Raw genomic sequence first — 26,520 nt, forward strand, 5'->3', positions numbered from 1 at the left:
GGTCAGTTAACCAAACAGTTCGTGGTAACGACCAGTAAGTAAGGAGCGACTAGGCCCTAGAAACCGAAACTCGAGAAAATGTGACTTTGATAACAATATAAACATCAAACGAATTATATTTTTATGCTTATTCGAAATAAACAAAATTCATTAAGTTTAATGTATCCATCAAAAGCTACAAGCCTAAGAAAATCCGCGTGATTTTTGAGAAAGGGGAGAAGCACCTTCGAAAAGTCAAGGAATCTTAATGAAAAGTGCACCATAAGATTCAGCCTATCATGGAAGCCTACTTTAAAGGTTTCAACCTCCCATCTGCAAAAGGTGGAATTTTCTATTTTTGTCAAACAGTTTGTGGTAATTAACTGTAATTAAGGAGTGACCCGGCTCAATAGTAACCAAAACTCTAAAAAACGAAACTTTGATACCGATAGATACATCAAAGGAATTGTATTTTAATGCTGATTTCATATAAATAAGTTTCATCAAGTTTAGCATTACCCATAAAAAGTTACAAGCTTGGGAAAATTTGCTTTATTTTTAAAAAAGGGAAAACATCCCCTAAAAGTCATAGAATCTTAATGAAAATCACACCAACAGATTCAGCGTATCAGAAAAGACTAATGTAGAGGTCTCAAGCTCATAGCTGCAAAAATGTGGAATTTGTATTTTTTGCCAGAAGAAACATCACGGATGCGTGTTTACTTGTTTGTTTTTGTTTCCCCCAGGGATGATCGTATCGAACCAGTGATTCTAGAATATTGGGAGAGGGATCTGTCTTTTTCTTCATCAGACCATAGCCTATTAAATAGATAAAAACAACCTTCAATGCTTTTTTCCTGGGGTGATCGTAGTAGCCCAGTGGTCCTAGAATATCGCGTGAGGGCTCATTCGAATGGAAATTAAAAGTTCTAGTGCCCTTCTTAAGTGACCGAAAAAATTGGAGGGCAACTAGGCCCCCTCTCATGCTCATTTGTTTCCTAAAGTCAGACGATCAAAAATTTGAGATATAGATTTTGTTAAGCATAGTCGAAAAATCTAATACCTATGTCTTTGAGGATGACTTTATCCCCCCCCCTAGATCCGGCCTTACCTCTTGAGATGACGTGACCCCCTCACACTATTTGGGGGAATGGCTGTAAGTTATGAATTTTGCCTATTGTTTACATATAGTATTTTATCTGTTAGTAAACAGGCATTTTTGGAGAGGAGGAATTTTCTCTGGGTAGAATTTTCTGGGTAGGGCGGGGAAGTTTCCGGGGACGAACTTACAAGGAGGAATTTTACACGTTAGAATTTGTCAGAACTCCTATACAAAATTTGACCTATTTTCTCTTTTCCGATTCAATTTTTCATATATTGATGTTCCAGGGGAAATTTTCTTGCCCCCACCCCCCAGAGTACGGGGGGGAATGACTATAAGTTTTGGAGTTTGCCTATTGTTTACGTACAGTATTTGTTATTTGGAAGTAAACAGATTTTTTCGGGGAGGAGAATTCTCCGCGGGGGGTTTTTCAGCGGGAGAATCTCAAATGTACAGGAAGTTTCCAGAAATGAACTTACAATGGAGAATTTACACGGGAGAACTCGCCAGATCTTCTTTCGCCAGAAAATTCGCCAGATTTTCTTTCGCCAGAGAATTTGCCAGAACACAAAATTTGTCTTTCTTTCTCTTTGTCAATTCAATTTTACATCTAGAGATGTTCCGGGGATATTGTCCGGGGAAAGTTTTAGAGAGGTTAAAGTTATCTTGGGGATTTTTTTCGTGGGAGGAAGGGGTTTCCCACGGGAAAAGTTCTCCATGAGGAAGTTATCTGTGGGAAACATTGTTCATGGCGGAAATTTCTGCAGGAGAAATTCTCCATGGGGGAATTTTCTACTGAAGAAATTCTTCATGGGACAATTTCTCGTAGTAGAAACTTCCCATTTGGAGGATTTGAAAAAAAAATTAAGAATAAAATGGAAAACAATCTTTTTTTTAAATGAAAGTAGGCTCCACAGAATTTCCTAGGCGAAATTGTCCACAAGAAAATTTATGGGTGGAAATTTCAGGAGGGATGGATTTGTCGTGGGGAGAGAGATGTTGTTGGGAGAGGCGGGAATGTCCACGGAGGAGAGAGGGAGATTTCCCGACTTTATTTGGCAGTGATCAGAAATTAAATAAAAGAAACAAGATTTTTCAACTGAAACTAGGGAGAAACATTGCTAAAACGAAAATAAATCCTACTGCATGTGAGGGGAGATACCCCCTTCTCAATACCTCCATTTTTACGCTAAAGTTTGACTTTTTAATATGAAGCTTTTTCAAAATACCAAAAAAAAATGTATATGAGGGGCATTCCTCTCATATACGGAATAATTTCTGTTGGTTTTAAGTTTTATTAATGAACCTTACTTTCAATTGAAAAAACTTGTTTTTTATTTATTTAATAACTGAAAAGTAGAACCAATTCTTAGGGGAAAACATTGACATATAGCGGATTTTGAATAGCCAAAAGTAGCCAGTAGGTTATCTCTCTTTATCCTAATACCGAGGAATTTCAAACTTGGATTTCTATGATATTCGTTTATGTAATCGAAGTTTGTTTTTATTGTTTGATCTTAAACTATTCAAAGTTTATAAAAAATTGTGTAAAATACATTTTAATTATAATTTTTTATTTAACTTTGACAAAGGCAAGAGCTAATCTGAAAGAAAAAAACTGATCAAAAATATCGAAATCGATATGTCGATTATCGAATATTGAAAGTAAAAATATCAATATGTCGTTTAATCAAGTTATTGCCCAGCACTATCTACACTGTTCTGGTATCCTGCTAGCCCTGCCCTTGATAAAAGGTCATTCTTAGTGCCATATGGCACTTGCAGATGGTTGAATTTATGAAAGGCACATAAATATGACAAACAGCTTATGAATGAATTATTAAGCATCTTTCTATGATGTTCTGGTAAGCTGCTAGCTCTGAAAAAAAAAGAAAAAGAAAAAACGGGAGACAGATTAGTGCTACCCATACAAAAAAGTGATTTTCCTTGTTGTTCAAGGATGGGGACTGTAATTTCCCTGAACAAAGTTTTCAACCATGCTGATTCCAATGGTATACTTTTTTATTTTGATACGACACCATTTTAGAGGGATTTCAGGCTTTTTTTGAAATCATCATAAACTTTTTTTCAGAATAAACTTTTAATTTTAAGACGAACCAAAATAATAGTTAACATTCCTAAATCAGTGTCAGATGGAAATTTTTTTCACTAGGCAGTTTTTTTTTTCAAAGCGTGTTTTTTTAAATTTTGGTTACTATGGGCCATGGCTCGCTCTTTACTAGTTTGCAGCTACTGCTGGCACCATGATCCAGCATTAACACCTGTTTAAACGGCTGTAAGTCAAACCACACCTAAACAAGCTCAATGCCTTCACACTTCAGGATTCTATAATTTGAAATGGATGCGAACAGTTTACAATAAAAAAAAAACTCGTTTCCTCATTTTCAAGATGAGGGAGGGTCTCAAAAACTGTAGTTAAGTGCTTTAGAACACGGAAAAGCGATTGGCAATTTTAGCATTCCTGGTATTTTGTTTGACCCTCTGGGTAAAAAAATATTTTTTGGACACAAAATAGCCGAAAATGCCACTTTGCTGTGGCACGATTTCTTTTGTTGCTTAAACATGACATCATGACCTCATCATTTTTATACAACTTTGAAAAAGGTTTATACCAGGTTTGCCTCTCACTCAGAATATCTGTCTTGGCTTTACTCCAATTAGCCATGGCTCTCAAGTCTTTCATCCCTTCCACCAAGTTGATTTTAATTCAAAAATCAACGCATAAATCATAAATGTTTTTATGATTTAAAAGTTTTTTATTGTTTAAAAAAAAAAGAGTTGTGAGATAGTCAAACTTTAGCGTAAAAAGCGAGGCGTTGAGGAGGGGACAGCCCCTTTCATCTGCGGAATAATTTCTGTTCATTTTAAGTTTTAACGACGTTCCTTACTTTCAGTTAAAAAAACTTTTTTTTATTATTTAGTTTTTGAACATTTTTGAATTAATGCAGGTTTTAATATTGGCTCAACGTACATGAATAATTAAAACAAAATTTGCGTATTAATTTTACTTTTATTTGGTCAAATGGCTTTCTCGAAACTTGTTTAATTTTATTTAGGAAAGTTTTATTAGTAATAATTATACGTAACTTACGAATTAACTTACGTAACGAACTTATATATTCATAGATTTTTAATACGTATATTAGGGGGTTCACCCCCTAGTCAATACCTTGCTCTTTAAGCTAAATTTCGAATTTTTTCCCAATTCTTTAAAAATGACCCCTTAATCACAAAGGACTTTAATTAGAATAAATATCTCTTGTTAAAGTAAAAAAAATCTTTGGATTAAAGTGCGAAGTTTTGACTAGGGGTGAACCCAATCATATACGTAATAATTTCTGTTCGTTTTAAGTTTTGATGTTGCTCCTTACTTTCAGTTGAAAAAAATTTTTTTTATTTAATTTCTGATCTTTTTCTTTAATAATGATGGGAAATCCGGCGCCCCCTTCATAGCAATGTCCCTTCCCCCATAAGAACTTCCTTTATAGAAAGATCCTCCCATATAATCCCCGACCACCCACCCCCCACCTACCAGAAAAAAACCAACATTCTATAAAAAACTTATAATACCCCAGGGCCTAAAATAAAAACCATGCCCAGAGGTCGGGGGGGTGGGGCGGGGTGTCATCCTTAAAGACCTATTTTCAAAACATTCAACTACGTTGAATAAAATAGCAATCTAAAAATTTTGATTGGATGTGTGTGGGGGAAAGGTGGGCGTGAGAGGGGGGGTTAGTTGCCCACAAATCACATTCGAGACTTAAAAAGGGCACTAGCCCTTTGAATTTCCAATCGAATGAGCCATTTTTCAAGTTTCTACGACAAAGATTTCAATAAAAACTTATATGCGCCCAGGGCATAACTTAGCACCCGTGCCCTGACGACTTTGGGGGGGGGGAGTGTTCTAATCAGAGGGAGAAGTTCCTGAAATTTAAAATGCGTGGAAGAAAATGACTATCTAAAACTTTTGATAGGATATTTTTGGGGAAATGGTGGGCGTGGAAGAGGGGTTAGTTGCCTTCCAATAACTTTCGACTATTAAAAAGGACACTAGCCATTCCAATTTCCCATCGACTGGGCCTTTTTTAAAATTTATCCGACAGCCTGTTCTATAAAAACCTTATCAGCCACCAGGGCCTAACAAACAAGCCGTGACCTGAGCGCTGGGGGGGGGGTTGTCATACTCAAATACCTAATGGCTAGATCGATCAACTACGTTTAAAAAACTTGATCTTTTAAAAGTTTTAGTGGGTGTGTTTGGGGACAGGGGGGTTGGGAGCAGGGGTTATTTGCCTTCCAATCACTATCGTGGATAAAAAATGCCACTAGTACTTTCAATTTCCAATCAAATGTGCTTTTTTTTAAGTTTATACGACAACACCTACTATAAAAACCTTATACGTAAACCCCAGGGCTTAACTTACCACCTGTGCCCTGAGGGCTGTGGGGAAGGGGGGTTGTCATTCGCAAAGACCTATTCCAGAGCGTTCAACTACGTTGAACAACAGGGCTCACTCCAAAGTTTGATTGGATATATTTGGGGAAATGGAGGGCGTGAGAGGGGGGTTAGTTGTCCTCCAATCACTTTCGGCTAATAAAAAGGACACTAGCCATTTGAATTTCTAGTCGAATGAGCCTTTTTTTAATTTTATAAGACAACACTTTCTATAAAACCGTATATGCCCCCAGGGCATAACTTACAACCCTTGCCGTGAGGGCTGTGGGGGAGTGTCCTACTCAAAAACATAATTTCTGTCTGAAAATCAACTACGCTGGGGAAAATGTATATCTCAAAATTTTGAGTGGCTGTGTTTCGGGAAATGGCGGTGATGGAAGGGATGTTCATTGCATTCCATTCACTTTCGACTATTAAAAAGGGCATAACCCACTCCGATTTCCAATTGAATGAGCCCTTTTCGAAGTTTCTACGACAAGTTCTTCGATACGAAGTGCCCTGGTCTAAAGGAAAAAAACAATAAACAATACATTGTGCCAACATCGTTCTTATATGCCCCCAGGGCATAACTTACAACCCTTGCGCTGAGGGTTGTTGGGGAGTGACCTCCTCAAAAGTATATTTTCTATCTGGAAATTAACTACGCTGAACAAAATGGCTATCTAAATATTTGGATTGGATGTGTTTCCGGAAATGATGGGCGTGGAAGGGGTGTTAGTTGTCTTCCAATCACTTTCGACTGTTAAAAAGGGCACTAGCCATTCCAATTTCCAATCGAATGGGTCTTTTTTGAATTTTATACGACAACACGTTCTACAAAACCTTATAAGCCCCAAGGGCATAACTCACAAGCCTTGCCCTGAGGGCTGTGGGGGGGGGGGTTGTCATCCTCAAAGATCTAATTTCCAGAACGTTTAAAAAAATGGCTAACTTAAAATTTTGAGTGGATGTGTTTGGGGAAGAGGGGGTTGTGAGCAGGGGTTAGTTGCCCTCCAATCACTTTCGAGTATAAAAAAAGGCACTAGCCCTTTGAATTTCAAATCGAATGAGCCTTTTTTTAAGTTTCTACGACAACGCTTTCTATAAAAACCTTATATGACCCCCAGGGCATAACTTACATCCCTTGCCCTGAGGGCTGTGGGGGAGTGTTCTCGTCAAAAACACAATTAGTATCTGGAAATCAACTGAGATGAACATCATGGCTATCTAAAAATATTGATTTGATGTGTTTGGGGATAAATTTGGCGCTAGAGGGGGGTTAGTTGTTCTCGAATTCCCTGCAACTGTTAAAAAGGCCACTACACCCTTGAATTTCCAATCGAATGAGCCCTTTTTCAAGTTTCTACGACTAAGATTTCAATAAAAACTTATATGCCCCCAGGGCATAACTTATAACCCTTGCCCTGAAGACTCTTGGGGGAGTGTCCTGCTCAAAGGTATAATTTCCTGAACTGTAAACTGCGTGGAACAAAAAGGCTATCTCAAAATTTTCATTGGATGAGTTTGGGGAAATGGTGGGTGTGGAAGAGGTGTTAGTTGCCTTCCAATCACGTTCGACTATTAAACAGGGCACTAAACATTTCAGTTTCGAATAGACTGAGCTCCTTCTGAAGCTTCTACGATAATATGTTCGATAAAAATCTTATATGTCCCCAGGGAATAACTTAAATCTCTTGCCCCGAGAGCTATGGGGGGGGGGTTGCCAGCATCAATTACGAGATTCCCAGAACGTTAAACTACGTTCAACAAAAATGCCACCACAAAATTTTGAGTGGAGGTGTTTAGGAGAATGGCGGGTGTGAGAGGGGGTTTCGTCGCCCTCCAATAACTTTTGGCTACTAAAAATGGTACGAGTCTTTTGAATTTCATATCGAATTAGCCTTTTTTGAAGTTTCTACGACAACACTTTCTATAAAACCTTATATGCCCCCAGGGCATAACTTACAACCCTTGCCTTGAGGGCTGTGGGGGAGTGTCCTACTCAAAAACATAATTTCTGTCTGGAAATCAACTACGCTGAAGAAAATGTCTAACCCAAAATTTTGATTGGATGTGTTTCAGGAAATGGCGGGGGTGGAAGGGATGTTAGTTGCCTTCCATTCACTTTCGACTATTAAAAAGGGCACAATCCACTCCGATTTCCAATTGAATGAGCCCTTTTTGAAGTTTCTACTACATGTTTTTTCGATACGAAGGGCCCTGGTCTAAAGGAAAAAAATAATAAACAATACATTGTGCCAACATCATTCTTATATGCCCCCAGGGCATAACTTAAAACCTTTGCGCTGAGGGTTGTTAGGGAGTGTCCTCCTCAAAAGCATAGTTTCTATCTGGAAATTAACTACGCTGAACAAAATGGCTATCTAAATATTTGGATTGGATGTGTTTCCGGAAATGATGGGCGTGGAAGGGGTGTTAGTTGTCTTCCAATCACTTTTGACTGTTAAAAAGGGCACTAGCCATTCCAATTTCCAATTGAATGAGCCCTTTTTCGAAGTTTCTACGACAACTTCTTCGATACAAAGTGCCCTGGTCTAAAGGAAAAAAAATAAATAAATAAAACATTGTGTCAACATCATTCTTATATGCCCCCAGGGCATAACTTAAAATCCTTGCCCTGGGGGTTTTGGGCGAGTGGCCTCTTCAAAAACATATTTTCTATTTGGAAATCAACTACGCTGAACAATATGGCTATCTCAAAATTTTGATTGGATGTGTTTGGGGGACTGATAGGCGTGGGTGGGCTAGTTGCCCTCTAATCACTTTCGACTATTAAAAAGGGCACTAGCCACTCCAATTTCCAATCGAATGAGCCTTTTTCGAAGTTTCTACGACAACTCCTTCGATACGAAGTGCCCTGGTCTAAGACCAAGAAAAAAAATAATACATTGCGCCAACATTGTTCTTATTTAGGCAGCGCTATTGCGCTGCCTATGATCTTGCTTTGACTCCATTTTATGATTTGAGTGAGTTTGCAGGCGTTAGCTTACTTAGCATCAACGCGGCAGAGAGTAATTATATTCTATTCAATCTTACTGAGGTATCTCCAAATCTTCCAGGTGATATAGGAATAAATGGTTCTGTATTAGAGCAGGATGAGGAAGTGCGGTACCTAGGACTCATTCTCGATCAGAACCTCAGCTGGAGAAGACACGCTGATATGGTTACGTGTAAGGTAGCGCGTGGCCTTGGGATTTTAAGACGTTTTCAAATTTTTTATACCTTCTCATATTTTAGTTCTTTTATGTTAGTCTTCGATTGCGCCGTATATAAACTATGGATGTAGGATTTGGGCTAGTAATTTTACGTCCAATTTTAAACGGGTACAGATTCAGCAAAATAAAGCAGTGAGGTTAATTGGTAAGTACGATACAGGAGCTTTAAGTACAGAGTCGATTTTTAGGAAACTTAGGATTTTTTATTTTACTAAAAATATAGACTTTAAATATGGTAATTTTGTGTTTTAGAGTTTTACTGGTTTTTCGCCTGATGTTTTAATAAATTTTTTTCATTTCGATTCATTTTATCACGGATATGCTACGAAAAACGCTGAAGACCTGGTAAGTGAGCCAAGAAGTAAGGTTCGTTCTACCCATATGACAAGGTGCACGGGTCCGGTGGTCTGGAATACCTTTCCAGACTAAATTCGGGAAGCGGAATGTGTGCCACAATTTAAAAACCGGTTAAAGAAGTGTCTCCTTGCGGGCAGTTGGTGAGTGTAGGCCTGGGTTTTGAGAGAGGACAATTTAAGTTTTTTTTCTGCTAATAATATTTTTCTATTAATAATTTTTTTAAATTTATTGTTCTGTAATTATTATCAACATTTCCATTTTTTGTTCTTTATTTGTGTTTATTTCAATTATGATTTGGTTAGTTGTATAATTTAGTAATTGGGTACTGGATATGTTTTTCAAGCATATTTGTCCTTTGTTTGTAAGCCGGTATGAATTATTATATTTAATAAAAGATGTTGTTGAAAAAAAACGATCCATTGGATTTTAGGCTCTGTTTTTGAATTCCCATAATGTTTTTTTTTGCAAAAAAATATTTATCTGTTTTAGTTAACCGAAATAATATTTAACATTTTATTATCACTGCAAAATGTGTTTTTTTTAATAAGTCCCTCACACCGTGAATTGACGCCACCTGGAGGAGACTCCTCTTACTTACAAACATTGACTAGACTTATGATATTGTTTTTTTAGTTGTGATATTGGTGATGTTGTGAAGAATAAAAACCCACTGCTCGAAATATAGTTTGTTTATAGTAAAGCAAAGATAACGATAGTGTGTTTAGACGTTTAGGAGGCGGAACCCCTACTAGTATTCAGGGTTGGTTCTGTTTGTTTTAAGACTTCATTATTCAATTTAATTTCTGTTAGTTTTTGGATTCATTTTAAGTTTGTTTTAATTTCTGTCTTTCTATTGACTTTACATTTGACGTGAAAACTAACTCTAATTTTTGTCCATTTTGGTTTTTATTTATTTATTAGTAGTAATTTCTGTTCCTGTTAAATTTGAATAATTGAAGGGCTTTGTTTCTGCTCGTTTAACATTGCTCTTTACTTTTCTTTAAAAACTTCTTTTTTCAAAACAGTTTTATTAATTAATATGCAATAGGTTAATGTAAGTAGACGGATGGCCGGAGCAGAGGCACTGAAACAGGGGCGTATGTTCGAGGCCCTAAGCCTTTAAAACGTTTGTACGTCGGTAACGTCGGTACTGGGTAACGTCGGTTTGGTAACGTCGGTACTCGGAATGTTAGAGGCACCACTTAACCTTTCTATTACCAATCGAGGCAATTCATAGCTCTTGTTTGCACCAAGTCATTACTTAAATCCACTTTTTAGTGTCAATTTGAACTGGAAAAATGCATTATGATTCCATAATGGCAAAAGTGCGATAAGTTTAGGTTCTCAAAGAAGGCTAAGGAATGGTTTTCCACCAAGAATCCTTTACCATGAATACCATTCTATTTGTTGGCCTCTATTTGTTTTATTGATGCTCACTATAGACTAATTCTTTTTTGTCAAGTTTTAGCCCAAATTATATTATTATATAAAATTAAGTATTATTTTTTCATCATATTTTGGTATATTTCTTAACCTATTTTCACATCTCGAGTGTGTATTGGTTGGGTACTGAAGTACCCCCTTTTTTCAATTTTCCACCAAAAGATGCCCCGACACCATAGTCCAGCCTCAGTTTTGTGTAAGAGGCTCATTTATCCCGATTAATGAGCGTCTAGCGTTCTGATGTTGGGGCACAACTTTGAAAAGGACGCTAAAAATGGGAAAAATAGAGAATATAAAAGAAGCTAGAAAAAATGTAAAATATCACGATTTTTACATTGGGGCTCAAAGATTCGCCCCTTCTTTTCAATTCAATTTTTCATTTCAAACCATTTTATTGACAAAACTCAATGTGACAATAATTTGCTCTAAAGCAAGAAAATACTTGAAAAGCGATCAATTGGACATTATTCATGTCAATTTACTACCAGTCCAATTGTTGGTACTTCCGTATTAACCAGTACACACCTTGAGAAGTTTGCTGAATGTAAGATCTAAGGAAACCGGTTTCATGGCCACAAAGACAAATGGCGGGTGTAAGAATGCATTTGACTCGTATAATATGGGCTATATATTTTTACACTAAGGGGATGGGGTTAATCTTAGGTTATGTTAATTTACCCTCCCCCCCACCCCAAATGTGGAAATACATAGTCCGAATTACATTGTTATATAAAGTAAAGTATTATTTTTTTTATCATATTTTGGCAAATTTCTTAACCTATTTTCACTTCTCAAGTGTATATTGGTTGGGTACTGAAGTATCCGATTTTCTTTCAATTCTCCATCAAAAGATACCCCGACACCATAGTCCAGCCTCAGCTTCGCGAAAGAGGCTCATTTTAAGGTGTTGGCTTATAACGCTCCACTGGCTTATAACATTTTGATCTGGAGAAATTTCCGCGGTTTTAAGAGCCCCGCTGTCTAAGGCACAAACCCAGTAAGTTTCAAACCGGCCAGAAAAAAATATCGTAATCGAAAATCTTGTTGGAACAACTATAGTCTGGATAGGGAAGCCCAGGGTGCATTGAAACCCTATTAAACCAGGACATACGTTCTGTTAGGTTAAAGCTGATCGAACATTAAAGACGTATTTTCCGCATTTACATCCTTTTGACAAAATCATTTTGTCTTTGAGGTCATATCGGCCAAGGACACACGCTCCGTAAGTTTTCAACTGATTAGACATGATTTTGTTCGTTTTAGCCTTTTGACAAATGTTTTGAAATCTTATTGGCCCAGGACATATTCTCTGTAAGTTTAAAACCGATCCGAAATCAGAAGTCTGTTTGGCACACTTAAGCCCTAATGACTAAAGTGACTTGTATTTGAGGTCCCTATGCCCAAATCCTTGGCTGATCAGATAAAAATAATGTATTGTGCATTTGTGTCTTATATGTAAATAACAATTGTGCATTGAGGACCCGTTCGTCAAGGGTACATTCCCCGTAAGTTCCAAGCCGATCCGAAAAAAAATTATCATCATCGAAAATATTCCCAGACCACATTTTTGTCTGGGTAGGGGAGCTCAGGGTTGGTTTTACGATGGTCAAAATGTGTTTAGTCCTTGAACTCTTTTTGGTCGAGACTGATAAAACATATTTCAAGGTCGGTAGTTCCGTTTGGTCTAGGAAGATCAAAAGTCATCAGAGCTCTGCAGCTCATTTTTGTCTAGTGTGTTAGTTTCTTTCCCAATAAGTTTCAAGGCAAGTGGACAACAAAATTTGGTTCATGTATTTACGCCTTCCAGGTCATATTAGTGCCTGAAATCAAGTTCCGTAGCCAAGCCCTTGGATGATTGAAAACAAATTATTCTGTACCCTTCTCCTCTTGTTCGCCACTTCAGCTGGGAAACCAGGGAGAGCGTCCACACTCCAAGATAAAAACCATTGCATGATCCTGGTTTAAACAAGGCATTATTAAAACCTTATTCCGCTAAAGGCTATCTGTGAAACATTGGCAATTTATATAATTAAGAGTCTTTGTCCTATAGGCTGCCTGGATCATGTGAGGTCACTGGGGCATATCAATTGGACCTTTGGAATATTTGATAAAAAATGATGCCTCAAATTTTTGTCCAATACCATCCGTGGCATTTGGGAATGCTCAAGGGCATAGGACATTGGAGGTTTAGGGCTACTGGCCAATTTTGCACCTTCAATCGCACATAGGCTCGCAAGATTCTGATTTTAACAATGTGTAACATGCCCACCCATTCTGTTAAAATGTCTTAGGACTACTTTTAGAAGCAAGGGATTCATAATTTCAGTCTTTTGTTCTTCATGGGTCACCCCCTCCCTTGGAGGGAATATCGTGGATCTTTGATCATTCTGATTGAAAAATATAGATCTAAATTTAAATATGATGTGATTGGGGGTTACAGGTGTGCTTGGACTCAGAAAAGTCTTGTTCTAACCCCTGAAAAAAATGCAGATTAGTGCCCTATCCCTCCTTGTTGAAATGTATTTTGGGGGTCTCTTACCATGAAACTATCGACTGTAATTCTTTGGCTAAAAAGTATTATCCCTCTTTTATCTTTATTTTCTTTAAAGTTTATCTTTAGAAGTATAATTATCTTCAATTAACCATATCATACTGATGATGCCTGCTTAGAAACAAGATTACCGAATATATATTTTTTTCTTTTTTAATATATAGATCAATTAAATTTCTGAATACATTTCATTAAAATCATAGTTGTTATACATGCAGAGAGGGAGTGGGTAGGACAATGGGAGTCCTTCTTAAGGAATATGCAAGGAATCCCTTCTCCCAAAAAGATCTCAGATTAAGAAACAACTGTAATGCTATTCCTTTCCCTATTACTTTCTTTAAAGGTTTTTAGAAGGGTAATTTTCATCAATTAGACAACTGAAAACACTAGCCTAGTATCAAGGGTATTAACTGTAAATCACTTTTTTCGAACAGTTTCGTCTACCGTCAGTCCAAATTACGTACAAGTTTTGACTAAAATCATTGTCGTTATAACTACAAACAGGGAGTAGATAAAGGATTTAAGCCCCTATTAAGGAAAATCCAAGGCCCCCCCCCCCAAAAAAAAAAAGAAGATAGTATCATAATATGTGAATTTTACTTTTCAGGAAACATTGGCATTACAGGAACGGGCATGGGGCACTTGCCTTCCTACATACCCCTATATTTTGAAAAATATCTTTTGGAAGTATATTCATTGAAAAGTGCCTTTTGTTCGGTGTTTTCATTGACAATTTAAAACAACGGAAAATGTGTCCCCCTCCCCAGATTTCGAGAACTGCATTTTACCCCCTCCTATACTTTTTTGAATTGAGACCACTGTAAGAAAACAAATTGACAAAACGCATCAAAATCTTCAAAAATATCGACATTTGCGTAACGGACATTTGCTTTCTGTCCCCCTTCTGAAAAAAGCTTCGACTATATGCATTTGTGCTGGCAAAATTTTCCACTTTCAAGGTCACAGTCTGGATTCCTCTTTGTTGGAGGTCATATCATTTCATAAGAAGGGTTGACTGGGAGAATAGTCGCAATTTAAGGGACTAAATTAACATTTACGCACAAGATTTCAGTCTAAAGGGACCCCCTTTACTGATGCCGCGCCTGCCCTCGCTGCCCCTCTCTTCATATGCCTTTTTAATGTGACAGACAATTTATTCATATCTTTGTTGTTGTTTCTAATTGAAAAATTATGTTGATAAGAAAGATGTGATTTTGGCACAAGTTCCAAATCTTCCCAGAGTTCCCAATTCAAATTTTCCAGTCGTTGGCGGGAACTCACCTTGAATGCGACCTTGAAGAAAGAAACACTCCGAGGAAGTTAGTCATGTAAGCCATCTATATAAATTTGAAGTTCATTTTTTCAACGAGGATATTAATATTTTGAATGACCTCCATTGAACCGGCAAACCACATGAATTAAAAGCCAAAGGTGTACACTAGTTTTTGGATAGATTGCAATGCACCTATGACGAATTGTGCTTAATTCATATCAGTTCTTGGCATCTTGTTGATGTAACCCGCAGTCTTACCTGGCCTTCTCCTATTTGCAACTTTGCAAATTTTTGTGCAATAAGATAACACTGTGCAATAAGATACCGCATTCTTTGGGATTTCTCTGATAAACACGTAAGAATATTTAATTTTATGTGATTCTAGCGCAATTATTAGTTAGGCAAGTAATTTTTGAATTAGGCTGAATGGACTTTTGTTGACTGTATTACAATATATATATATATATATATATATATATATATATATATATATATATATATATATATATATATATATATATATATATATATATATATATATATATATATATATATATATATATATATATATATATATATATATATATATATATATATATATATATATATATATATATATATATATATATATATATATATATATATATATATATATATATATATATATATATATATATATATATATTATATATATATATATATATATATATATATATATATATATATATATATATATATATATATATATATCAGTTATTGTTTGGAAATGGGTATGGAAATTATGGTAATTATTGACCAAGGCTCCTTCTGTGAAGTAAACAATACAGTATAAAAAAAGATTAGCGCCATTATACTCTGGGTTCAAGACTCTTTCCAAATATAATGTTGTCTACCATGACAGTTATACCCCACTCCCTCCGATGGGGCCAGTAAGGACGGATCTAGGATTTTGGTTCGGGGGGATATTTTCAGAGGGCTTACAAAAAAATTAAAAACGCATCAACAGCTTGTGTATATGTATGTTGTGAATTGTCACATATTTACGAATCGGAAAAAAAATTGGGAAAGGGGGAGAGGTCAAACCCCGTAACGCCTTCATGGATATAGTGTTGGGGCTAGGTATGGCCGTGGGGTATATACAAAACTTGGAAAAACATGATGGAGCCCTGGAGATATGATTCATATAAGTTTTCTGTATATCATAAAGCTTTTTAATAAACCTATAGTGTTTCCTTGTGAAGTTTTGTACATAGCTTAGAACAATGTTTGGCCCTATTAGGCAGGGGCGGATCCAGGATTTTTTTAGGGGGTGCAAAATAGGTTGATCCGATAAACTTGCGTTAGGAGCAATTTTAATTAACGCAAACTTGCGTTAATTAAGTAAATTACACTACTTTAGACTACGTTAGGGGAGCGCACGCCCCCCTCACTCCCTGGATCCACCACTGCTATTAGGTGGACGGAAGAGCAATTTCCACGATAGTGATTATTAAATTTGGATAGCTTGTTGTATAAAGAATATAATGGCACTAGTATTTTATTTTTATAGTGTTTTCTTCACAGGAGGAATCTTGGTGCAAAGTTGCCAAAACTATTTTGAAAATATAATCTGGATTGCAAGGAGATTAGGGATGGTGGGAATTTCCACAGGAAGATTTTTTCATGGGGAGGGAAGTTTCCGAGGGGTGAATTTTTCAGGGGAAATCTTACACTAGGGGAATTTTCCAGCATTCCTATTCGAACTTCTTTTTATTTGTCTTACTTTCTCTTTGCCAACTCGATTTTACGCGTGGAGACGTTAAGGGTAATTTTCCGGGTTAAATTTTCACTGGGATTGAATTGTCTAGAGGACCTTTACTTGAAGATGGGGCATTTTTCCTTGGAGGTTGAGCCAGATTTTCCGCCATTATTTAAAAAATGATCAGAAATTGAATAAAAAAACAAGTTTGTTTTAACTGAAAGTAAGGAGTAGCATTAGAACTTAAAACAAACAGAAATTAATACGTTTTTGGGAGGAGGTGCTCCTTCCTTAATACCACATTCTTTACGCTAAAGTTTGAGTTTTGTCCTAGTTCTTGATGAATGACCCCTGAAACGCAAGGGTTGTTTAATTAGAACAATATAAAGCTTTATTAAAAGTACTAAAAAACTTTAGCGTGAAGAGAGAGGTATTAAAGAGGAGGCACCCCCCCTATATATACGTAATCATTTCTGGTCATTTTAAGTTTTAATGTTGCTCCATAGTTTAAGTTGAAAAAAACTTGCTTTGTTTTTTATTTAATAGTATAACAAACTTTAATGGTTCGTTACAGAGAAAGAAAATTACAACCACCATTTCTAATGTCAAGATTGAGCCCGGACCAGATCCAGGATTTATTCTTGTAGTTTAAGTAGATAGCCTACTTGAAAGTATTTTGTATCGGGGGTCTAGCGTTTTGAGGCACAAAGTTGAAAAGAACGCAATAAATGTGAAAAATACAGGACATAATTGAAGCTAGAAAAAATGCAAAATATCTTGATTTTTACATTGGGGCTCAAGGTCACAAGGGTCACACACACACAAAGAAATGCGAAGCACAGGAGAAAAAAGGGCAAATATATTATACAGATCAATCATAGGCTCCCTTACCCCAGCCCCCTTCTAAAAGATTGGGAGAAAAACAAACAAAATAGACAGACAACCACAATAGAGACTCTGGAAAAGAAAGAAACGACGATAAGTAGTAAACGTCAAACACAATGCAAGAGTGCATTAACAGTAAAATACTTACCAGAAGCCTTTGGGTTAATATCTTGGATCAGCAGCTTTAATCCAAGAACTAGCAATATGCACCTTGTAATATCTGACTGGACGGTATGAATTAAATAGTTTTTTCAACATACATGGAAACGCTATATGTAGGAACACACAACTGCACAAGGACCCATCAGAGAAGAAAAACTGATAACAAAAGGACTTGGTGAAGCATAGAGGGTGAATACACACCCTCTATGCTTCACCACACCCTCATGTATTGCCCCTCATGTATATCAGTTGGTATTGCCCCTCACCACACCCTCATGGTGAATACACACCCTCATGTATTGCCGGCATGTCCGGCAATACATGCCGGACATGCCGGACAAGGGTAAAACACAAGGGTCATTTAATTAAAACAATAAGAAGCTCTTTTAAAAAAAACTAACAAGCTTTAGCGTGAAATTGCATAGCTTTCGACTTTTACCCGGAGGCTGGGAGGTGGTTTGTCAACCTTGGAGGCATATTCATTTGGCCATTAAAACTTTCGCTTTTCAATCAAAATTTGAACAACCACCCCTTATTCATAATTGAAGCTAGAAAAAATGCAAAATATCTTGATTTTTACATTGGGGCTCAAAGATTCGCCCCTTCTTTTCACTTAAATTTGTCATTCAAAACCATTTTATTGACAAAACTCAATGTGACAACAATTTTGCACTATAGCAGTTGGACAATGTCATGAATAATGTCAATTGGACATTATTCATGCCAATGTATCTTATCAATTGAAAAAAATAAAGGGGATAATTACCTTAAAAGTAAAGAAGGGAAAAAGAAGACAAAATAGAAAAAGGGAAAACACTAAAAAATTTAGAAAAAAATAAATACCACTCAAATGAAAAAAAATAAAAATTCTTACATCAGAAAAACCTTCTTTTGACCATTTAATATACCAAATTCCTGTTTTTTTTTACATGATTAGGCTATTAAGCTGTGGTACATATTTCTGATTGACGAATTCCAAACTGATGGGCTTATGTGTCTGGTCATGTGACTCACTCCCCTAATGTTCCTTAGCTCAGATCACAGTTCATATATTATCTGTCTACTGTCTACTGTATATTCTGTCTACTGTGGCTCAGATGTAAGATTAGCATCTTACATCTCGGGTTTGCTTTCCCTTTCTTTTGAAAAATTGAGCCTCCCAAGCAGTATTGCTGCTTTGATTTTTAAAAATTAAGGACTTTTTCATTTCCTCGCCCTACAGTTTCTGCCCAGGATGATTCGTGTCTTTAGGGTTTCGAAGATCAATTATTGGAAGGAAAAAAGTAATCGATTAGTAAATAATGAGTTATACAATAAAAGACTTGTATCATATCTCATAAAGGCCAAAAAGTCTGGGAAGCTAAAAGTCTGGGACGTTTAATGTGAAGTTAGTTTAGCGGATCATATTCAGAAACGAAAAGTAGGAAGAAAAAAAATATTAGGGTTAATTTTATTACTTATCCCACCATTTTTTCATGGTTATTAGACCGATCAAGATTATTAAAATAAATATTTATAAATAAATATCTATAGCTCAAAATAAAGGCAAAATTTCAATTATTACTTTTTATTGCTTTTATTGTTAAATAAAGAACTTAGAACTCGACAGGATTGAGTTCTAAGGATCGAGCTAAGGATCTAAGGATAGGTATGATGCTTACAGTCATGGTTCAGCAAACTAACAGTAAATTGTTTCTAAGAATAATAGTGAATTTCTCCAGTAAAAGGTTGTTTCGCTGAAGAAAATGACCATTAGATCTTGAAATGGATTTAGACAATGGGTAGATAAGATAAGAAAAATTGAAGCATAAAAATAAAACTTATAAATTTCTTTTTTTAGAAATTTTGGTGAGTGACTTTTATATTTTATAGTTTTGAATTTATTTTTGGCTTATTTAAGTTTTAAATGCCGCTTATAACTCTTTTGAATTATATTTATAAAAATAGAAACTAATTTTTTAAATTCCATGGCAAATGTGTATTCACGAACTGTAAGGAACATTTTTATTTTCGTCGACTTTAATGTTTTGTGATTCTACGAAAACAGCGCTATTTTTTCTGCGAAAACAGTATAACAAATTACACCGTTCTTGGGCCTTCCGACTGTTTTGGACAAAAAAAATATCTATTTCAAAATTTTGACCAAATGTCTTTGGAGGGAGCTAAAAAGAGCAGGGGAGGGGACTAGTTGCCCTATAACTTTTGACTCTCAAATCACTTTTCAATCACTTTCGACTCTCAAAAAAGACACTAAAACTATCAAATCGAATGAGGCCTTTCCAAAATTCTAATAACCAGCAGTTTCTTAGATTTTCCAATGTCATCTTCATCAGCATAGTTATTGGGACTTTTAACCATTTTGAGTAAAATAACTACCTCAAATGGTGGACGCATTCTAACCAAAATGGCCTGCATTTACCATCAAATTAATAAATCTTTGCTAGATTCCCCTTCTTTACTTCAAGACTGCGTCTGCAACGGAGCCAAATTACAAATTATAAGGATTTCCATGTCCAATTTTAAAAGAAGTGTTTTTAAAATTTTACCATTGACATGTTCTTATTCTACAGCACTCGAATGGAATTTCATCCTTCCTCTATTAAATTTTAGGCTAATTTTGTCCCACAAACCTGTTTGCACAGGATTCAAGGCAAATGAATGATTATTACACAACTGGAGGGATCCAGGTGCCCCCCAAAGATTTTTCTAGCGCCCTCATTCCTTTTTCCTTTTTTTACTCCATTTTTAAAGAAACTTGTCAATTTGGTCAATTATTAGCACACTTGTTACATTGAATGAATGAATGGTTTTTATTTCCCATCATAAATAACACAAGGTTACACAACGGAGTAATGTAAAAAAGAAAAAGAAAAGAGAAAAATAAAACGCAATAAGAGAAACAACAAGACTTCAATAACAATCTATATACAGCATACTAAACTCGTAATCAAACTAGCCTACGATAGCTCGGTAAATATCATGATCAGGATTGAGCGAACGCCAAAATCGGACGATTCGCTCAGTAGCTGCAGTAGTCGGGTCCGCAACGCTGTAATTTTTCGAAACTCTTGAATTTCTCTTCCATGGCGTAACACTTAACAAATATTTTGCATACTTATAGTAAACCCTACGGACTGAACGCTTATCTGATTCGATGAAAAGAGACCAAAACGGCGAGAGTGACAGAACATGCGGGATAAAGAACACGGAATAAAGCCTTCCGAGTATATGGCGGTTATACATACGTTTGCAGGGTAGGAGTAGTCCGTATGCTTTGCGTGCCTTTTCTGAAAAATGCTCAACCAGTGCTTCACGAGTAGACCGCAGATATGAACCGATCGGCAGTCCAAGGTAAGGGAGAGATGGCTTTGAGCTCACTGCAGTATCACCTAGGAGCACGCTAATCGGGGTCGAATCTTTCGCGTTGCGACGAAAAACAACTACTTCACTTTTGGCAGCGTTAAAAGCTAGCCCAATCTTAGCATATTCATCACTCAATATATTGTAATTATCCGCAACCCTTGAAACAGACCTACTTGCGTTAAGTATATCATCAGCGTAATTGATGAGCGACACGTCTATACCTAAATATATGCAGCACGTTTTGGCAGATTCTTGAGGGACGATAATACTGTTGTTGTATAGGGGAGGGGAAGTAATGGAGCCTTGCCGGATACCTTTACGGACAGGTATAACTACGGCTTTGATACGCCTTTGTTGTACAATTCCTTCAGTTTGTTCTTCCAAGAGAATCTTTGGGAGAGGGCAAAGCGCATTTGTGACCTTGAACAGCCTATTTTTTCCAGCAGTTTTTGTTCAAGACTGTGCAATGTTATCCTTGAATGTCAAGTGATGACCATACCACCTCCTTGCCCCCTCTCAGAAAGTAGCGTTATAAGTAACTTTGCTGTTTTCAAAAGGTTTTAAAAAATTGACTTATCTTCAATGAAGAAGGATTTAGGGAAAATCCCAGCTTTTCCAAAGGAAATGAATCAGTGCCCCATCAGGTATATCCTTTCAGGAATATCCTATCCAGTGATATCCTTCCAATGTTTCTTTGGTGGTAAGAAAGAGTCAAAAAAATATTTTCATATATTTCAACATGTGTTTTGTAAATATGTTATTCCCACAAGGACATACAGCCACCCTCCCCCCCCCCTAAATGGTCCCTGTCCCTCAGCTGCATAAGAGGGGGAGACAGAAAGAGAATCTCCGAGAATCGGTCTTCAAAGGGGTCTACTTTAATGCATGTTTTCAATATGACAAATTGAAAGTAGGCTACTAGTTTTTAAAGTGTAATCCGCAATAATTTTTTATCCATTCTTTTATTGCTTCTTTATTCGAGTGAATAGAGAATCCAACAACATTGAAACGAGCATGGACGTTTTTTCCACATCTTCATATATTCTTTGTATAATGATCCATTTTTTATTGTTCTAATTAATTTCCCACTTGAACTTCGCCTAGATACGACTCTTGAGCGGTTGCGAAGCAAACATCTAAGTTCGAATTCCCGACTAACTACATAATACTGTGATTGTGCAGTTCATGACTGCGGGCAGCTGCGGGCCTACGAGATAAACTAAAAATCAAAAGTTTTCTGCAGTGACAAAAGTTGAAGAAACCTTGCGCTATAGTCATATTTTATTACGTGAATAGGCATCAGACAATGGCTCCCAGGCATGTAATAAAATATTACTCAGACAATGGTTCCAAAGTATATGTAGAATTTATAGTGTAGAATGTCCTACTACACTTATATTTATTTTTTCATTTCTTTTAATTTTGTTTTCGTGAAGATAGAATTAGTGGCAACTGTAGAAGGGTTGCCCTATGATGGATGGGGGTCTTGGCGTTTGCCCCGAAAAATTCCTCCCAGAAAATCCCCCCCACGGAAAATCCCTTCTCCCGACAAATTTCCCCGTGGAAAATTCCTCTCCAGAAAACTTCCTCGCATAATTCTTCCTCATATTCCCCTTGGATAATTCGGATGTTCATTAGAAGGGAAATTGAAAGTCCCTGGGGCAAGGGCTTTAAGCTATGCAAGCTGCCCATTGTTAAGATATAAGGTTTTTATGGGAAGGGTGGCTGTATTAACTTTGGAGGGGGCTCCTTCAATTTGAAATCGAAAGTTTCAGAGCCATTTTTAAGATTCAAAAGTAATCGAAGCGTAGAGACCCCCCCCCCCTTCCATTCCCCTGTTTTACTGATGTTTCAGAGGAAGTAGATGCCTCAAAGGGCGCATTTTAATGTCAACAAATTATAACTCTGATTAGGCTTTCAGGTAAATACGGAATTAGTTCTAAGGAGGGGGCGGGCGTGGAGGTAGATATTGATATTTAATCCCTCTTGATTTCTGGGAACATTTCTAGTCTGTGCTGTTATTATGAAAGTAAATGTAATATTAAACCCCAAAAAATAGCAGATTTTGTCCCTTCCTCATCCCCAAGCGTCGGCTCCCAATGGAAGTGCGCAGAGATTCAGACTGGGAATAAGTAAGAGTTATTATTTCCTTTGGTGTGGTACCGACATTGATAGTATATGATAACGGTTTGCCCCTTACGAGCGAGAACGTGTACAGTAGGCATACATCAAGTTTTTTTTTTTTTTTTTTTTTTTTTTTTTTTTTTTTTTTTTTAGTTTATAGCGCAAGCCAGAACCAAGAAAATTCAAAATAGACAAAAACCTTTTTTCAAATTAAATTTAAAAATTTTTTTTATTTAGCTGGAAGTAAAGATCAACATTAAAACTGAAAACGAACAGAAATTATTCCGTATATGAAAGGGGCTGTCTCCTCCTCAACGCCTCGTTCTTTACGCTAAAGTTTCTATTGTTTTAAAAAGAAGGGTTGTGACAAAGAGTCAAAATTTGGTGGAAAGAGCGAGGTGTTGAGGAGGGGACAGTACCTTTCATATACAGAACAATTTATGTTCGGTTAAGTTTTAATGTTGCCCCTTACTTCCAGCTAAAAAGAAGATTGTTTTTTTATTTAACTTTTGAACGTTTTTTAACTAATGCAGGTTCGAATTTGGCTCACCGTACATGAAAAATTAAAATGAAATTTTCATATAGTTTTTGCAGATTTATTCTGTATATGAAGGGTTGCCCCCTCCGCAGTACCTTACTCTCTACACTAAAGCTGTTAGCACTTTTAACAAATACTAAACGTAAACATTGGGCAAATTCCATAGCTTACAGGCCTCTCTCGACTGACTGTGGGGGGCATTTTACCCCTAAAGACATAATTATTTGATCTTTAAACTGTACTGAACAAAATGTCTATCTCGAAATTTTGATCAGATAACCTTGGGGGAAACATGGGCGTGGCAGGGGGCCCAGTTGCCCTCCAATCTTTTTGGTCGCATAGAAAGGGCACTAGAACTTTTAATTTCCGTTCGAATACACTCTCTCTTGATCTTCTAGGACCATTTTTTCAGTACGATCACCCCGGGAAAAAAAAACAAATAAACACGCATCCGTGATCTATCTGTTTCTGGGAAAAATTGCAAAACTCCACATTTTTGCATATAGGGGCTTGAAACTTCTACATTATGGTTCTCTGGTACGCTGAAACGATCGTGTGATTTTCATTAAGATATTTTGTATTTCAGGGGGTGTTTTCCCTCTATCCACAAAATCAGGCAAATTTTCTCAGGCTCATAGCTTTTGATGTAGGTTCGTAACATTTAACTTGATAACACTAACATATTAAATATTTCGAATCAGCATAATAAGCTGATTCTTTTAATGTATCTACTGATATTAAAACTCCATATTTTAGAGTTTCGGTTACTATTTATCCGAGTTGCTCCTTACTTAAAGTTCGTTACCACGAACTGTTTAATAAGAAAGCAAATTTACCCTCTATTTTACCCTGCTACAATAACAACCCCCAGCCCCCCAAAACACGAAAAAATATTAAGAGAAATAAAAATATAGATTCGTCTGTCACCTGGACCTACACATCAGCGGCGTAATTTTCTATGGGTCAAGCGGGGGGGGGGGGACTGCCTCCCCCAGACCCCAGTTTGCGCCCCCCCAGATAAAATTTAATTTCTTCAAAAATCTTGTCAAAACTAAGACAAGCCTACGTAATTCAATTATCAACAGAGATGGATCGGATTTCTTTAGTTTATATTAACTTTATAGTACTTTTATAGTACTATATAGTACCTTTATGTTACTAAACGACTCATTTTTCAGTTTTTAAAGTCATTTTCACTTGATTTGGGAAAACTGGCTCCAGCTTTGCCCCCCCCCTAGGATTTTGACCCCCTAGAATATATTCTGTCGGATATTCTATACCATATATTCTATCTGCGTTTTGGAATAGAGGAATATTCCAGAATCAATATTCCAGAATCTGGAATATTCTGGAATTTTGGAATATTCCAGAATCAATTCTTATCTTCACTCTTTGTATTTTTCTTACATCCCTTTGGCTGCTCAATTTTACATGAAGGGAGAATTGACTGGGGAGGGGGGTCACATAGGGGAATTATCCACAGGGTGGCGGGGATTTTTCGGGAGAATCTTCCACATGGGGGGGGGGTTCCAGGGGCATTATCCTCGAGGAGGGGGGGGATTTTCCAGGGGCATTATCCTCGAGGAGGGGGTTTTCTGAGGGGAGTTCGTGGAGGAAATACTCTTGGAGGTTCGTGGAGGTTCGTGGAGGAAATCAACCAGACACCCCAGAAATATATAAAAAAAAATACATTGTAATGCGTGGCCAGGTAAGCAACTACCCAGTTATTTAACAAGAATGGGGGCATTCAACCAGGTAATAGAGAAATAGATAAAACTGACTGATGGTTCGTGCCACAAATATCTAAGAGAACTTTTGTTTTTGGTATTAAAGAAAAAGTGCAAGCTGCTCATGAAAACACAAGCTTTCTATAAAAATCTGACAAATCAATTCTTTTATCGCTATTGTAGGGTACATTTGGGTGCCCAGTTAATTCCCCCTTCTTAATACCTTTTTGGTATTTTTTAGCGAAATTATCTTCCCCCATCCCTAGATTTAAAAAAATGCATTTTGCCACCTCCCCCGCATTTTCGTGGATTGACACCACTGAGGAAGTTGTGAGTAAAAGCAAGTTTCGCAACAGACAGTCAAGTGTACGCTTTAATAAGTATTTTTTTTTCAGCTCTTCTTCGTAGCTCAGGCTTAACGAATCAATATTTATAATGAAAACGAATCAGATTTTTGCCTTGGGTGATTTTGGGATTTTGTGATAATTGTGATTTTGAGCTTTAGGTAGCTAAAAACTGTCAACTGCTCTATGTATCGTCTTTTTTTAAAGTACGGATTTTCAATGCTGGTAAACATATTTGTCGTAAGAATGACAATCCTGTTTCATAAAAGCATAGATTAAATAAAACACAAATAAATAAAACGTAGGGGTTAATTTTATGGCTAATAGGGTAATCATATCAAATTTTTAAGTGACAAAAACAGCATTGAGATGTCAAAAGTGGTGCAATTGATTTTTTTTTTCTTTGAGGAACAAGAACATAAAGCAAGAAATAGTTAAAAGCTACCACAATCAAATATGTACCTTACCATTGATTCATCAGCAAAGTCAATACATACAATGTTAATACAATCATTAAAGTCAATACATTTATAAAAAAAAAGCCAATATAACGCGCGTAATCAATATGAGTTATTATTTATAGATGAGGAAAAATGGCAGGTTTAAGGTTGAAGTGTATCATTCCACAATTGTACCATAAATGCTTCTTTTGTTACATGTATCACACTTCTATCTTTCAATTATGTGCAGTAGTGAATTTACCTATAGTTGTTGATATTTAACGGGATGAGAATTAACGGGATAACGGGATGAGATTAACGGGATGAGTAATTTTCTCTTAACGGGAGGAGAACAAGCTAATAACTATTATTATTAGTGCAAAATAATTTGCACTGTACTGAAAAAAATATAAATGGTTTTACTTTTATAACTTTAATAAATCAAATAACATTAACATTTTCATTACTAAATATCAGTATATGTTTATTAAACTGACAATGTACATTCATTTGTATTTTTTTCAGTAAAGTGCAAATTTTGTTCTGAGCTTGGGAAGGCACAGGGGTTTTGAGCCCAACTTATGTTAATTTCTACTCGTTTGGAGTTTGACTCGGTTATTTATTGTAATTTCTGCTCGTTTTGGGTTTCATTTAATTATTGATGCTGATTTGTGGTAGTTTCACGTTTGATAGATTATTTGATTTTATTTTTGCTCATTTTTTGTTTAATAGAGTTCTTTACTTTTCTTTGAAAAACTTATTTTGTGGGAACTTTTTTTTTAATTAATTTCTGTTCGTTTTA

At 36.4% G+C, this 26,520-nt stretch overlaps 2 protein-coding genes across 2 annotated transcripts in view; both read left to right on the forward strand.

The window, feature by feature from the left end:
* The window catches only part of LOC148956103 (uncharacterized), a 93,964-nt gene extending 79,508 nt beyond the window's left edge, over nucleotides 1-14,456 (forward strand). The window contains exons 9-10 of the mRNA XM_089089208.1: nucleotides 8,537-8,733; nucleotides 14,388-14,456. Of these exons, the coding sequence (XP_088945334.1) occupies nucleotides 8,537-8,733; nucleotides 14,388-14,456 (266 nt within the window). The remainder of the gene's footprint in view (nucleotides 1-8,536; nucleotides 8,734-14,387) is intronic.
* LOC148956107 (6-phosphofructo-2-kinase/fructose-2,6-bisphosphatase-like) overlaps nucleotides 14,405-26,520 on the forward strand; it is a 121,768-nt gene continuing 109,652 nt past the window's right edge. The window contains exon 1 of the mRNA XM_089093742.1: nucleotides 14,405-14,752. The gene's annotated coding sequence lies outside the window, so the exon portion shown is untranslated. The remainder of the gene's footprint in view (nucleotides 14,753-26,520) is intronic.

This window comes from Artemia sp. Qi Xiang Cuo, chromosome 1, assembly GCF_049724085.1.
Source record: "Artemia sp. Qi Xiang Cuo chromosome 1, ASM4972408v1, whole genome shotgun sequence".
NCBI classification, from domain to species: domain Eukaryota; kingdom Metazoa; phylum Arthropoda; class Branchiopoda; order Anostraca; family Artemiidae; genus Artemia; species Artemia sp. Qi Xiang Cuo.